At 33.6% G+C, this 15,708-nt stretch overlaps 1 protein-coding gene across 6 annotated transcripts in view; it reads left to right on the forward strand.

Moving 5' to 3' along the window:
* Positions 1 to 15,708, forward strand: part of NLGN1 (neuroligin 1) — a 728,070-nt gene that overhangs the window by 706,223 nt on the left and 6,139 nt on the right. For 3 of the 6 annotated variants that reach the window (XM_063621692.1, XM_063621693.1, XM_063621694.1), the window contains one exon: positions 13,725 to 13,937. In XM_063621692.1, the coding sequence (XP_063477762.1) occupies positions 13,725 to 13,937 (213 nt within the window). Of the gene's footprint in view, positions 1 to 2,660; positions 2,766 to 6,605; positions 6,625 to 10,125; positions 10,149 to 13,724; positions 13,938 to 15,708 lie in introns of those variants that run through there. The other 3 variants (XM_063621691.1, XM_063621696.1, XM_063621697.1) reach the window with 2 other exon arrangements.

The raw sequence follows: 15,708 nt of genomic DNA on the forward strand, positions 1-15,708 counted from the left end.
GAATCTGAATGAGAGTAACAGTGATAAAATCAGCCAAACTCCTTCTGACTGCAAAGACTAGAATATTTTGATCAATTTTGAGATTTAAAGAGAATATTTAGGTTATTATAGAACTAAGTCTTTTTCTCTTTCTTTCTTTTCTTCTTTCTATTTATTTATTTATTTATTTATTTATTTATTTATTTATTTATTTATTTTTGAGATAGGGTCTCACTCTGTCGCCCAGGCTGGAGTGCAATAGTCTGATCTCAGCTTACTGCAACCTCTGATTCCTGAGCTTAAATGATTCTCCCATTTCAGCCTCCTAAGTAGCTGGAACTACAGTCATGTACCACCATGCCCAGCTAATTTTTGCAGTTTTTATATAGAGGATGTTTTGCCATGTTACCCAGGCTGGTCTCAAACTCCTGGGCTCAAGTGATCCGCCCACCTCGGCCTCCCAAAGTGTTGAGATTACAGGTGTGAGCCACTGCTCTTGGCCTTCTTGAACAGAAAATTTTTATTCAAAAATTATAAAGGAAGTTTTAAATGTATTGAGCATAGTGTGTGTTAATGTTCTCCCATTCCCAGGGTATCGTGATAAGTCAAAGGCCAAGTTCATTAAGCTACATGCTCCATCAGGCAAGAGAGTATAGTAATAGAAGTCCTATCAGGAAGTTCATTCATTTGTTATTTATTATTTCACGAAATATTTATTCCATGGAAATTAAGCTAGATGTCAGGAACACAAAGGTATACTCTGTTTATTCGGGGGACATAGGCCAATACAACCAGTGACAACAACTTGTCAAGAGTGCCCATGGAAGTAAATCCAGAGATTGGTTGCTTAATCATCTTCTCTACATCTCTCCAAAATGCTGTCCCACTTCTCAGACAACATTTGAAATGTTCAAAGAAAGCTGATTCCTTGCCCTCCTCATTATCTTTGTTTTTTCTAGTGACATAATCTACATAACTCATATTGCCATGCTATTTCCATAATCTATGAAATTTAAGCCATTAATAATATTTTTTAGCTAGGATGAATTATAGACATTAGTGCTTTCAATTTTTATTTGGTGTGTGCATGTGTGTTTGTGTGTGTGTGGCAGTGTGTTGGTACTTCTATGTGCAACATATGTGAGATTATTTAGTATTGTTCTAGATTGTGGTTTTACCCCATTTTATGCCTCTTTTTTGAAAATGAAATACCCCATACTCCAAAACTTAGGAATAAGCTTCAGTTTCTGTTTCCTGTAATTACTAGAATTTTTAAATAATTTTCATATGCAAAAATCAACTCAAGATGGATTAAAGACTTAAATGTAAAACCCAAAACTGTAGAAACCCTAGAAGAAAACCTAGGCAATATGATTCAGGACATAGGCACAGGCAAAGATTTCATGACAAAGACACCAAAAGCAATTACTAAAAAAGCAAAAATTGACAAATGGGATCTAATTAAACTACAGAGATTCTGCACAGTAAAGAAATTATCAACAGAGTAAACAGACAATCTATCAAATGGAAGAAAATTTTTGGAAGCTATCCATCTGACAAAGGTCTAATATCCAACATCTCTAAGGAACTTAAACCAATTTATAAGAAAAAACTACCCCATTAAAAAGTAGGCAAAAGACATGAACAGGCACTTCTCAAAAGAAGACATAAATGCAGCCAACAGACATATATATAAAAAAGCTCATCATCACTGGTCATTAGAGAAATGCAAATCAAAATCACAATGAGATACCATCTCACATCGGTCAGAATGGCTATTATTAAAAAGTCAAAAAACAACAGAGGCTGGTGAGGTTGTGAAGAAAAAAAGAATGCTTTTACACTGTCAATGGGAGTGTAAATTAGCTTAATAATTGTGAAAGAGAATGTGGCAATTCCTCAAAAATCTAGAGGCAGAAATACCATGTGACCCAGCAATCCCATTACTGGGTATATATCCAAAGGAATATTAATTGTCCTATTATAAAGATACATGCACACATATGTTCATTGCAGCACTATTCGCAAATAGCAAAGACATGAAATCAACCAAAGTGCCCATCAAAGATAGACTGGATAAAGAAAATGGGGGTACATATAGGCCATGGAATACTATGCAGCCAATAAAAGGAATGAGGTATGTCCTTTGCAGGACAGGATGGATCTGGGAGCCATTACCCTCAACAAACTAATGCGTTGGTTTGGTTTCTTGTGTCAAATACACGTTGTATTAATCAGGGTTGTCTAGAGGGACAGAACTAGTGGAATATATATATATATGTTCAGTTTCTGTTTCCTGTAATTACTAGAATTTTTAAATAATTTTCATATGCAAAAATCAAAACACATGTGTGATGGTTAATACTGAGTGTCAACTTGATTGGATTGAAGGATACAAAGTATTGATCCTGGGATGATCTGTGCAGCAACTTTATATATTTATATATTTATATATATATAAAATTTGAAAAATAATAATTTTTATAATTACCTTTTGTAATTTTAATTCATTCATTAATTTTTTGTAAATTTAATTAATTTGATAATTACCAAATATTTAGGAATTATATATGAGAAGACCACTTAAAAATTTTAACTAGACAAATAAAGGAAAGCCAAAGTCCCCTAACTACTAGTTAGAGGTTTCTTGTAAAATTGCTGTATTTATTGTGCCAAAGAAAAGATGTGTTCAAAGGTAATCGGTACATGTCAAAATGACATACGAACCAGCTTTGAGGGGCTCCCATTAGCTATATGTGGGACAATTGTAGCATCAAAGTATGGCAGTAAAAGATTATAATCACTAGAATAAAATAAGAACCCATGAGTCCATAATGATATAAACAAATGAATAAGTGAATAAAAGTTGAAAAGAAGAAAAACAGCCAATTTGAAAAAAGTTGAAAAGAAGAAAAACAATTTAACAGCCAATTCGAACTAATAATAAAACAAATGATAACATTAAATTTTCTTAAAGATCATCAACAGATGTTAAGATTAGTGTGTAAAAGTGATGAAAAGTGATGAAAAAGAAAATGTTCATAGTTTCAATATACCCATATATTTTATACTTATTCCATGCAAAGGGAAAATAGTAACTTTCTAATGGATTAATGGCAAAATTACCACCCTAACCAAATGGTCAATGGGCAAAGCAACATCATGTGCCTCCTGTTGTAGTGCATGGAGATGATACAACATTTCTTCACTAATCTTTTACCAGAAATGCACAACCTGAATATAATTATGAAGAAACATCAGATAAACCCTAATTGAGAGACATTATATGCAATAACAGACCTATATTCCTCAAAAAATGTCAAAGTCAAGAAAAATAAAGACCAATGAACTGTTCAAAGTTAAAAAGACTAAATAGAAAACTAAATTCAACATGTGAGTTCAGGTTTGATAGGAGAGGGAGAGAAAAGAAAGGGAAGGGAGGAAAAGGAAAGAAGGAGAGGGTGGAAGAGGGGAGAGTAAAAGGTATTATGTTGGAGATACGGTTGAAGTGTAGACAGTAGCTCTTCCCACCATTTTTTAAGTGTTTCTGTAATACTGAAAGTATTGAAAAGTTTTAAAATCACTAAATCAGTCAGAATAGCTTTTAATTGAGAAGACTGTAATATTATCAGCATATAATAAATACCAGATTTTCCTAGTCATTCATTAGGGGGATATTTATCCTCTCAAAAAATCTTGAGATATTAGAAATAAAATATGGAAAATAATCTAGTCTAGCCAACATTCTTGCTAAGTTATCTTGTCATTTTTATACATTACCCAGACCTTATCTTATATCTTTCTCTTTTATTATTTGTGTCTGTCTCAGCGATCAGCTAGTGTGAAATTAAAGACCATAGCATCCCTCTTTCCCACTCAGACCCAGCTATTTTCAGTTAATCCTTGCTACCTCTTTTATGATGATCAGATTTCTCACATATCACCTCTCTCTCACTCTCTCTCTCTCTCCCTCCGTCATTCTCCCTCATCCTCACACTTTTTTGGAAGAGATGGCTTTTTTTTCTACTCTCTTTTTTCGATAGCCTAAAAATTGCATCAATTATGTGTATTAGCAATTTTAAAAAAACTATTCTAAGGTAATTAATTGCCAGCAAATCAAGACACAATGTCCTCTGTTTCATCATCATCATAGTATTTTGGCTCACAAAACTGTTTTTATTACAATACAATTAAATGTTTGGTTTCAATTCTAAGAAACTACCTACAGTGAATACAAACATGTTTCTTACCCTTAATAGAATTCCTTAAATTTGTTTATTGTATAACAAAATACTCTTACTCTACCTAAGACTATCGAGGGCCATATATATATATATATATATATATACACACACACACACACAAATATGCACTGAGGGCCATATATATATATATATGAGGGAATATATATATATATATATATATATATATATAGAGAGAGAGAGAGAGAGAGAGAGAGAAACAAAATACTCTTAACCTAAAACTAAGAGGGCTACATATGTATATATATATATAGCCAAAGTATTTTTATACAACATCTATATGTATGTATATTGTCCTCAGTGCATATATATGTGTGTGTGTGTATATATATATATATATATATATTTTCCTTTCCAAATTTTATTTTAGATTCAGTGGCTATATGTGCAGGTTTGTTACATGGGTAAATTGCATGTCAAGGGGGTTTAATGTACAGATTATTTTGTCACCAAGGTAATGAACATAGTATCTGATAGTTTTTTCAATCTTCACCCTCCCCCTAGCCTCCACCCTCAAGTAGGCCCTGGTGTCTATAGTGCTCTTCTTTGTGTCCATGTGTATTCAATATTTAACCTCCACTTACAAGTGAGAAGATACAGTATTCTGTTTTCTGTTCTTGTGTTAATTTGCTTAGGATAATGGCCTCAAGCTCCAACCATGTTGCTGCAAAAGTCATGATTTTGTTCTTTTTTATGGATGCATATATTTCCACAGTGTATATGTACTACATTTTCTTTATCCAATCCGCCACCGATGGGTATCTATGTTGATTCCATGTCTTTGCTATTGTGAATATTGCTGCAATGAACATACATGTGCATGTGTCTTTATGGCAAAACTATTTATATTCCTTTGAGTATATACCCCGTAGTGGGATTGCTAGGTCGAACGGTATTTCTATTTTAAGTTCTTCAAGAAATCTCTAAACTGCTTTCTACAGTAGCTGAACTAATATCATTCCACAAGTAGTGTATTCCCTGTGATTCACAACCTTACCAGCATGTTATTTTTTGAACATATGTATTTTGAGATGCCTTGCCAACTCTTTTCCATGGAATAGTTTAAAAATGTGATAAATTTAACCCTATTTTGTATATTATAAATATTTAACTTTTTGTAATTTTTAAAAACTTTTTTCTTTTAATTCTTCTTGACTTCATTTTTTTCAGTAAAAATGGATAAGTGGTTTATTCTACTTAATGAAATAGGTGATAATAAAGAAAATGTCAAATTTGTTAGTTGATTATAGCCACAGTATTTTTATACAACATATATTAAGCCTCCTGCATACTAAAAACATTATCTCTTCTAATAATAATTTTATGGGGTGGGTACTATTACTAATATTGTCTATTAGGAAACCAAAACTCAGAGAGACTAACTAATTGACACGGTAATTTGCTCACAAACCTGTGTTTGTTTGTGTCGCTATAAAGGAATATGTAAGGCTTGATAATTTATAAAGCAAAAAGATTAATTTGGCTCATGGTTCTGCAGTTCTGTACCAGAAACATCACAGCAGCATCTACTTCTGGTGAGAGCCTCTGGCTTCCACTCATGGCGGGAGGCAAAGAGGAACCATTGTGTCACATGAGGAGGGGAACAAGCCATTCGTGAGGGATCTGCTCCCATGACCCAAACTCCTCCTAATAGGCCCCACCTCCTACACTGGGGATCAATTTTCAACCTGAGATTTGGAGGAAACAGATATCCAAACTATACTAACATCCTGGTTATCCTACTAAGTCTGGTTATCTTTTTAACCACACTAAATGTTGGGGGAATCTCAAGAGTCTCTCAAACTTTAGGACCTTGGCCTGTATTCTAGACCAGTATTCTGGGATAGCCTACTGGGCCACGTGTCCTCTTATCTCATCTCGGATAAGCCCCACCCAGGTTGTCCTATTTTCCTCTCTTCAAAGCTAATGCCACCCACACTGCATCTTAGAGTACTTTCCCTCAAGATTGGCTGCTGAGAGGGATTTTTCCTAAGTTCTCACTTCATTGCTGCCATCTGAGAAAGATACATAGACCTCTTTCATTTGGAAAGTTTGTTAGTCTTCATGTGTTAATAGAAAATTGTAACATTAATGCTGTCCTTCATTCAGCAAACATGTATATAATGACTATCTGGGGACAATTACAGTGGGTAGAGCTTCTAGTCCAGAAAAAAATAAATGTGAATAACTTATAAATAGTACATTACAAAGCACACACACATATAGGTTACAATGGGAACACTTAAGAGAGATAAATATTGAACAGTTAGAAAATTGCAAAATTTGTATAGTTTTTATTGTTCCTGAAGCTACATAGTATAATTCTGAAGTATATAGTTGCTGAGGACCTTCCTTATATGATAGACGTTGTCGTTTCTTCAATGTCATGCTTTGAAGTGCACTATGTCTTTAAATCACAAGACATATTCCCGCACAATCAAAGCAATTAGAAATGAAGACTGTGATTTCTTTTGACTCAAAAGCCCTTTTAGAAGAGATATTTCTTCTTTTTTCACTTCTTTGTGAAAGCAGTTATTCAAACTGCACAGGAACTTTGTGAACTTTGAATACCAGGTTTGTTGTCCAGATACACATAGACAGGAAGTACATAATAGCCTAAATCAGGGAGTGCTGGATAAACTTTTCTTAGGATGCAGACCCAGAAAACACTAACAGCCTTAAATTGTGGTGAAGAATATGTGGTTGGTGATAGGGGCTGGAGCTGGGGGTTACTTTCTCCCTAGTATCTTGGGGCATTCTTGAAATGGGAATGGTATTCATGATTCAGAGATAAGTAAATCAGGGCCCTTTTTTCTAACCATTACAACCTAAATTGGGAAGAAATCTGGTTAAAATAAATACTTCAGTCTTATTTGGGGGAAGGAGTCGCAAGATGTTAAAATTGAGTGTAACATAGAAGGAACAATCTCATCTCTTTACCTTGGAGATGGTAAAAGTTTGGAATTTGGAAACTGAAAACCAAAGAAATGGCTATAGGTGTTTTCTTTCCAGGCATCTATTTACAGTCATCTTCTTCTTTCCCACTGTACTTCCCCGTGTCCAGCTGTCGGTGATCAGAAGCCATGACCAGCAACACAGTGTGTTATTTCTGAGACAAGTCGTTAAAGAGCAAATTGTCTTAGAACAAATTGATAAGTAGATTCACCAAAACATAAAATTTTGGAAATACCACCAAGTTGTTTGATGTTAAGATATTAACCTCATTTCAGAGCCAGGTTTTTTCTTCTCCAAAGGATACACATAAAAAGGAAATTATTTTTACTTTATCCTTCATTGCTTTCTAAGAAGAATTTAGACAGTAACCTTCAAGGGAACACAATAGCAAGGAATCTAGCTATATATGGTGAATAATTAAATGCTGTGTGTGTGTGCTTTACCCTCACACAGAACACAGGTTGTCCAATTTGGAGAATTTTGTTATAGTAAAAAAATTTAACATTAAATTTATCATTATTACCATTTTTACATATACTGTTCAGTAACTGTATTAATATATTAAGTATATTCACATTCTTTAGCAACAGATCTCTATAACTTTTTCATACAACACTGAAACTCTATACTCATTGAATACTAATTCCCCCTTCCCCTTTCTCCACAGCTCTTGGTAACCACCTTTCTAATTTGTTTCTATGATTGTGACTACTTTAGATATTTCATATGAGTAGAATCCTACAGTATTTGCTTTTTTTGTGATTGGCTTATTTCACATAGCACGTTGTCTTCAGAGGCTCATCCATGTTGTAGCATGTAACAAGATTTGCTTCTTTCTTAAAGCTACACAATATTTCATCATATGTATATTTTCTTTATACATTCATCTGTCAATGAACACTTGGGTTGCTTCCTCTTGACTATTATAAATAGTAGTTAGATGAACATGGATTTGCAGATTTCTCATTGGGATCCTACTTTGAATTCTTTTGTATATATACCCAGAAGAACGATGCTGAATCATATACTAATCCTATGTTTAATTTTTTGAGGAATCTCCAAACTATTTTTGATAAGGGCTACATGTTTTACATTCCCACCAAAACAAGGGTTGCAAATCTTCTACATCCTTGCCAACACTAAGTATTTCCTATTTTTTGATAGTAGTTATCCTGTGGGTATGAGGGGATATCACAGTGTGGGTTTGATTTGCATTTTTTAATGATTAGTGATGTTGAATATCTTTTCATGTGTTTATCGTCCATTTGTATATCTCTTTGAAGAAATGTCTATTTGAGGTCTTTGCCCATTTTTTAATTAGGTTATTTGGGGTTTTTTTGTTGTTGTTGTAAAAATTTCTGGATATTAATGCTTTATCAAATATATAATTAATTTGCAATTGTTTTCTCCCATTCCGTTGGTTTCCTTTTTTTTATGCACAGATGTTTTGAAGTTTGGTGTAGTCTTATTTATTTTTTATTTTGTTTCCTGTGCTTTTGGTTTAATATCCAAGAAATCATTGCCAAATCTAATTTCCTGAAATTCTTAATCTATATTTTATTTTAGGAGTTTAATAGTTTTGGGTTTTTTCATTTTGAGTTAATTTTTATATGGTGTATGCTAAGAGTCCAACTTCATTGTTCTGCATCTGGATATCTAGTTTTCCCAGCATCATTTGTTGAAGAAACTCTTCTTTTGCCATTGTATAGTCTTGGCACCTTTGTCAAGAATCATTTGGCCATATATGCCTAATTGTGGGGATTTAAATACATTATATTTTAAACAATTTCGACTCAAACAGAAATAAAGAGAAACTAATCATATTCTAGCATGAGGATTTTATTTCTGTATAGTCATGTCACCCCATTAGAAGAGAATATTTTTCATAGGTGAGTAGTGACAGATAGAAGGGATACTTGCTTGCTGAAAGTTTGGAGGTTAATTGACTAATTAGAATGATTGCAAGGGTCGAAGAAGAAAAGAGGAGGACCTGGAATAATTCCGTGACATGAAGTTTAAAGCAGGAGACAGAGACAGAATGCAGAGGAAGACATGACTGAACTTGGCAACTGAAAAGATAAGGAGAGTTAGCACATAGGATTTCGAGTTGGATTTTTACCTGGAAGAATTCAAGGTTTTATTTCCACAGTTTTTTAAATCCTTTTATGTTTAAGATGCAAAGTCCTTAATGAGCTATTTTTCTGATCCATATTCCCAAGTCCCTAGAAGGACGTCTCACTATCATTCAGAGTCTCATGTCTGCAAGGCTGGCTCTTTAATACTCAGTATGGTCTCTATTTAGCAATGTGACTCGAACAAACCACAGTCATCTGTATCCAGGCAACAGCATTGATAAACCCTGCAAATTTCTTTTCTACCTTATAGCTTGAGCTACATAATGTGGACTAAAAAGAATATTGTATTCTATTCAGTGTTTCTAGAAATTAACAACTATAAACATAGGCACTCAAATATGCTCCTACCTTAAAAAAGAAGGAAGCACAGCTACGGTACAGAATCACTATCATCTTAAATTTCTGACATTCTAGATGTCATCTCAAATGTAAACACTCTGTATTTTTTTTAACGTTCTACAGATATTTGTACATGGTTGTTTGTATTGTAAGAGACCTAAGTATAAATTGAGTCAACCAATAAACCGCAGGGCTACTGCCTGACAATTTAAATTAGCTCCTTTCACACTCCTTAGGGTCTGCCTATCAGAGAGTTATCTGAGTTCCATATACAACAGTAACCCAAGCCAATACCTTGATCACAGTAATTATCTGTTTTTATTTATTTTCGCCTTGTCTAATTTTATTTCAGGCCTGGTTATTTTTCCATTCCAACAGCCTATGCACCCATGTTCAATTACCTGGTTTCTCTCTAGCACTTGAAACTAACTCTAGTTGCCAGATCAGGTAAACAGAAACTTCAAGCTAAGCCTGCTCAGTAGATGTAATCAACTAGTAGTTTCATGTAGGAACCACAGATGGAAATGTTTTTTGATAGACTGAGTTCTTAAGTGGGAACACTGGTATTAAATAAATTCTATTTGGATAAATAGGTGAATGACAATTGTAGTAGATATATGAATCAGTCAAATAATTTTTAGCATAATTGCAATTATGAATTTTGAGAGTTAGCCTTAAGTCTAAAATTACTAATTGTTAAAGTTTTACATTCCTGAGTCAAGTAAACTAAGTAGTTGAGTTTTTGGGGGAAAATTTTGTGCATTTTTCTGAAAAGGAAAAGAGTTTGTTTTATAGTCATTATTGTCCTATTTTACAAAAATAATGATGTGTCAATGTGTTACGATAATAATTAGTCACACATCCCAGGAACTTAAAATGAGTGTCAAGAAAAGCGAGATAAAGTAGTGACTGTTAAGAATGACTTAAGTGACATTAAAGGAAAAGCCTTCTTCTCCAAAGTAATCATGAAGTGTGAGGACTCTGTAAAATTGAGTTCCCCAATGACTGGACTATAGTTGAGCACTTCAATGTAAAGTTTCAGCGAGGGTGATCTGAAATGGTTGTGCTGTTAAGGACATAACAGCTAAGTCAATTTAAAAAGAACTTTAAATGACTACTTCACTAGATAGCAAGGTATAGAATGCTGTCAATGTACATCACTTGGGTAATTAGCAAACTGTATCTCTTTTGAGACAGCAATTTATTTAACTTTCCTCATTTTGTGCCTTTAACTTACCCACAGGATGTTGTTTGAATATACCATCAGTAATAGAAAAGTGTATGCCAGTATATATCTGAAAACATGTTATTTGCTTGGTCAGTTGGCCTTAATAAAGACAGCTGCTATCAGTTTTTCCTAATATAAAACCCAACATGGTCCTCTAAATTCACTCTAATGATCAGTTAGTTTCAGATGATGATATGGATGGATGGATAGATAGATAGATAGACAGACAGACAGACAGACAGACAGACAGATAGATAACATACACATGAAATACACTAGAATCAGGAATAAAAGAAATTCAGTACTGAAGGGCAAAAATGGAGCTTGACTGAGTAATCTTGGACATTTTGAGGCTATAGCACAATAACTTCTACCCAATGATTTACTCTATTTTCTATGCTGTGGTTTAATAATGACATTTTTGAACTGAATTTGTTTTCTTTAAAACTCTTTCTTGAATACATTACAAGCCTTCTTTAGCCTATATATAAAGTAGAAGTTACTCTTCAGAGGAACTTTTTTTTTTACAGCACTGTTATATAAACACAAAGCTATTTGACTAAAGGGTGCATCTATAACTGAAATTACAGTGGGGATACAATTTAGTTAATGTAGCAATGTCTGATTACCATGGTTCTGTACATGCTACACATTGAATGATGATTATTTTATGAGTAAGTTAATTCTGTATGGATGTAAAGATTCATTTGAATGTAACTGGAGTAATTTGAATGTAACTGCGATTACTTTTGCACCAACCTCATAACAAGAGTATTATGTTCTTGTTCTTTCATTCACTCTCTCTCTCTCTCTCTCACACACACACACGCATCGTTTTTCCTTCAAGAGTTTTTCTATGTAATGTACAGTAATCCTTCCATAATATTGTTTTCAGAGTTCATGCCAATAGTCTGTCTTTGTAGACCGAAACATTTGTAAGAGAATCTTTCAGAAATTTAAACTAATGACTCTGTCTTATACCAAAGTTCATATGATAGCAAGTAGAGTTAAAAGAATTCCTGCTATGCTTCTGTTTTGTATTTTATTATCCTCTAATTTATATGAATATTGAGTATTTGCAAATACTTCTAAGACACCATAAAAATTTCCTTAAATTATTATGCAAATTCAATAAGAGAATGGGTATGACCAGAAAAATTTGTTTATTTGAACTGTAATTTTTACAACTTTCATCTTAAGGAAAGTTAACATTTTCAGGATTCCACAAACACAGAGACACACACACAATGAGTTAGAGCGGCAGTTTTATTTCTTAGAATTTTTGATCTTGTAGGAAAAGAATAAGCACTTTCATTTCTTCAAATTTTTCAAAATTATTCAGGAGAATTTGTCTTCATCTATTCCTTTCTACAATGATCCTAGAGAATTTCTTATCCATATATTCAGTTTGGTTATGGATTTATTTGCTAACCTGATAGGTAGTGTTATCATGGTTTTGTTTTCATAAATGCAATCGATGTCCTAGCTTATTTTCTAGAGAGATATATTTCAAATTGAATAAAATAATTTTTATCACAATCATTGACTCATTATGTTGAATTTCTATAAGTCTCCAGTAAGAGAGAATGAATTTTTAAAAATTAGTTCTATAAACTTGTTGAGATTGGAAATTATATCCCTGAATATAATCAATTTATATCTAATAGGACTGTAAATATTTTCTACATAATATGAAATAGTCCATAAGATGGAGTATTTTATGAAACACTTTCTAAATTTTCATTTATACTAAATGCAAAAATATATTAGAGAATAGATGTTTGTTTTACAAGTTCTAATAAACACTATAAAAGCTATCAGGTCAGCTAAATGAGTGAATATGTTTAAGATATTGCTAAGTAATATGTTTGACTCTCCCTTCTACAACTTTCATGTGTAAAACAGTTACTCAGATCTTAATGCCACAATATTTTTTCTATGCATCTTCTTTTTTTCAATTGCCTTTGCCATTCTGTCAGTTCAGATCCTTAAACTCTCTCCCCTACCTCCGTTTTCTCTCCCCCTCATTTTCAGATTCACCTCATTTTCCTATTCATTTTCAGATTTACTACAAAGCAGAGCTTTGAGCATTCCAGAAATATATGTCTGAACTTTTCAAAAACCCTCAGTTCTTCTATACCATTTCCTAATTGAGTAGCTCCCCTCAGTTTGGCATTTAAAGTAGTCCTAAATGTGGCCTCAAGTCATCTCTGGCACAGTAATTCTTTCTTAATCATTGATCATCATTGATAAAAATGTACATATTCATATATATGCAGAGTTCTATATAATTTTACGGAGTTTACAAAATCTTTCTCTACAAGTCTTAGAGAAATACCCGCCTGCTCTACACATTTCCATCCTGCCACACATACCCAACATTCCAACCACGTTCGACGATAAGCAACTTAAGGACAGACATGGTGTTCGAGGACAAGCAACTTAAGGACAGACGTGGTGTTTTCTGCAAAATGCACATTCACATTAGCCCTATGATGCTATCCAAATGTCTCCACCGAGTAGCTTGGCCCCTGAAATGTCTTTCCTGAGGTTTTCAGAATGTTTGCATTCCCTTTAACTGTCCCTGTTATCTGTTACCTGGATAAGTTGGGAGGCATTTGGGGAAGATAAATGGCATTTTTCAGATTTCAGCCACTACTATTCTTGCTAAAGTAAATTCTTTTGTTATGGTGGAAAATAATTATTTTTACTCATGAACTTGGACTGTCCTTACCTTGATTAATACAGGTTTCATTTGTGTTTAAATTTGATGTCTATTTGATTCACGTCAACTCAAAACGTGTTTTCTAAATTTATATTTTTCAGGTTTCTTGAGTACAGGCGATCAGGCTGCAAAGGGGAACTATGGACTCCTTGATCTCATACAAGCTTTAAGATGGACTAGTGAAAACATTGGATTCTTTGGTGGTGACCCCTTAAGAATCACTGTTTTTGGATCTGGTGCTGGGGGTTCATGTGTCAATCTGCTGACTTTATCCCATTATTCTGAAGGTAACCGTTGGAGCAATTCAACCAAAGGTATTATGCAGGTTGCAAATTTTGACAATTTTGGTGTCTGCATGCCACCACCATCAGTAGTATGTGATGCTCTGTATATTTCTCTGTTCAAACTGAGTGTTAGGTTGAACTCAATATCTGTTTAAAGCTTTGTTTCTTTAGCTTTTCTGTGCATGTTTAAATTTTTGTCAAACTCTTTTCTTTGTCTCCTGTGGAGCTTGGTAAGGATGCCCTTTCAAGCACACTTCAGAATAGTTAGCATTATAGTTACTCTTCTTTCCTTTAAAGGGTGATTTGAGGAAAAAATCAGACAAAGACGTTCTACAGTTCTGTCATCTTTGTTTATTCAGTGATCAAAATCAAAGATGAGACTTTTTACATGCAGGGATTGTATATAATCTATTTTCAAGACAATAGACATTTTAAACTCTTTATTTGTATGAAGCTAACGAAGCGGTCATAAGCTAGTTTGTCTGAAAACATGTGATTTCACTTGTTGTCTGAGTAGAGAATGGATTGTTGATTATTTCGCATGCATGATCCAAAATTGTCAAAGCGTCAAGGTCACTGGTAGAGCTTTTGATTAAAAAGAAAAATACATTTGATTCAGTGTTTTTTCTATTTTTAACTCCAAAAGCATTATTTTTCCCCCTAAACTTGGCAAGGCAGCACGGAGTATTGAGGCTGCTGAGATCCATGAAATATTTTTCTCGTTTCCATTTTCTGGCTTTGACATATTTTTTCCAAAGTGCCTGTCCAAGGCTTACCATGTTGTTCTTTACGAACTCCATCTCCATTTTACCATGCATAGAATTACCCATTCCAACCGCATTATTAATTTGAAATGTCACAAGAACAGAAGAGTATTGTTGGAGAAATTTGCAAAGCAAATACTTTTTCTGCATTATTTATGTATAATAGAGAGGAAGACAGAGAATATATAAAAACGTATACCATCTTTTAATTTCTGATCTTTTATTGTCATTTTATATCCAAGAAGAAAGTATATACTGTCAAGTATAATTCATGAAGTTTCTTAATTTGTAAGGTTGAGTTTTGTGATAGGAGCACCAGACATATGGTATTTGTTTTTGGTATCAAAAACACATGAATGTTGAATTTCAAAAGAACAGCCAGTCATTAAATGAATCTATATATTTGGAGAATCATATATAGACTCAATTTATTAATATAGTTTACATAACACTTCATTTATATTAGTAAAATTCTGATTCAAGATGACAAAATAACACAGATGAACATTTCCAAGAGAGATTTCATCTGTAAAGAAATGGCTTCTTTTGAAATAAATAATAAACTTAGTGTTTCTTTAATTAAACAGATTAGATTGTTCTAATCTCAGTATTTTTACTAATGCCACTATGTAGCTAGAGCAACACTAAGCCACCTCTATAGGTTTCTTAGAGTCACTTGATCAAAAATTGACGTGAAAGCCACCTTTAGCTAGTATCAAACTGGCATTGGTTTAAGAGATGAGTCAGTTAGCTCATCAGCTAACACTGCCAGTCATCAACTGATGGCGTGGTAAACAGTGGGAAATGGTTATGCAAACAGTTGAAAATACAACATTTTATTATACACTTCAGGGAAATCTGTCTATCCCTGGAAAAAGACATGAACTTAGGTTTCGCCTAAACCTATCTATCTCCAGACTAAGCTGCCTGATTTTACCAGGAGATGCTGAAAAAAAACTCTCTTGAAATCATCAAGCTGATTGTGCCTCCAATGGAGATGTAAACTTTAAAGTCAATAAACCCCACACAGGGCTGCA

Source organism: Symphalangus syndactylus, chromosome 17 (assembly GCF_028878055.3).
Source record: "Symphalangus syndactylus isolate Jambi chromosome 17, NHGRI_mSymSyn1-v2.1_pri, whole genome shotgun sequence".
In the NCBI taxonomy this organism is placed as follows: domain Eukaryota; kingdom Metazoa; phylum Chordata; class Mammalia; order Primates; family Hylobatidae; genus Symphalangus; species Symphalangus syndactylus.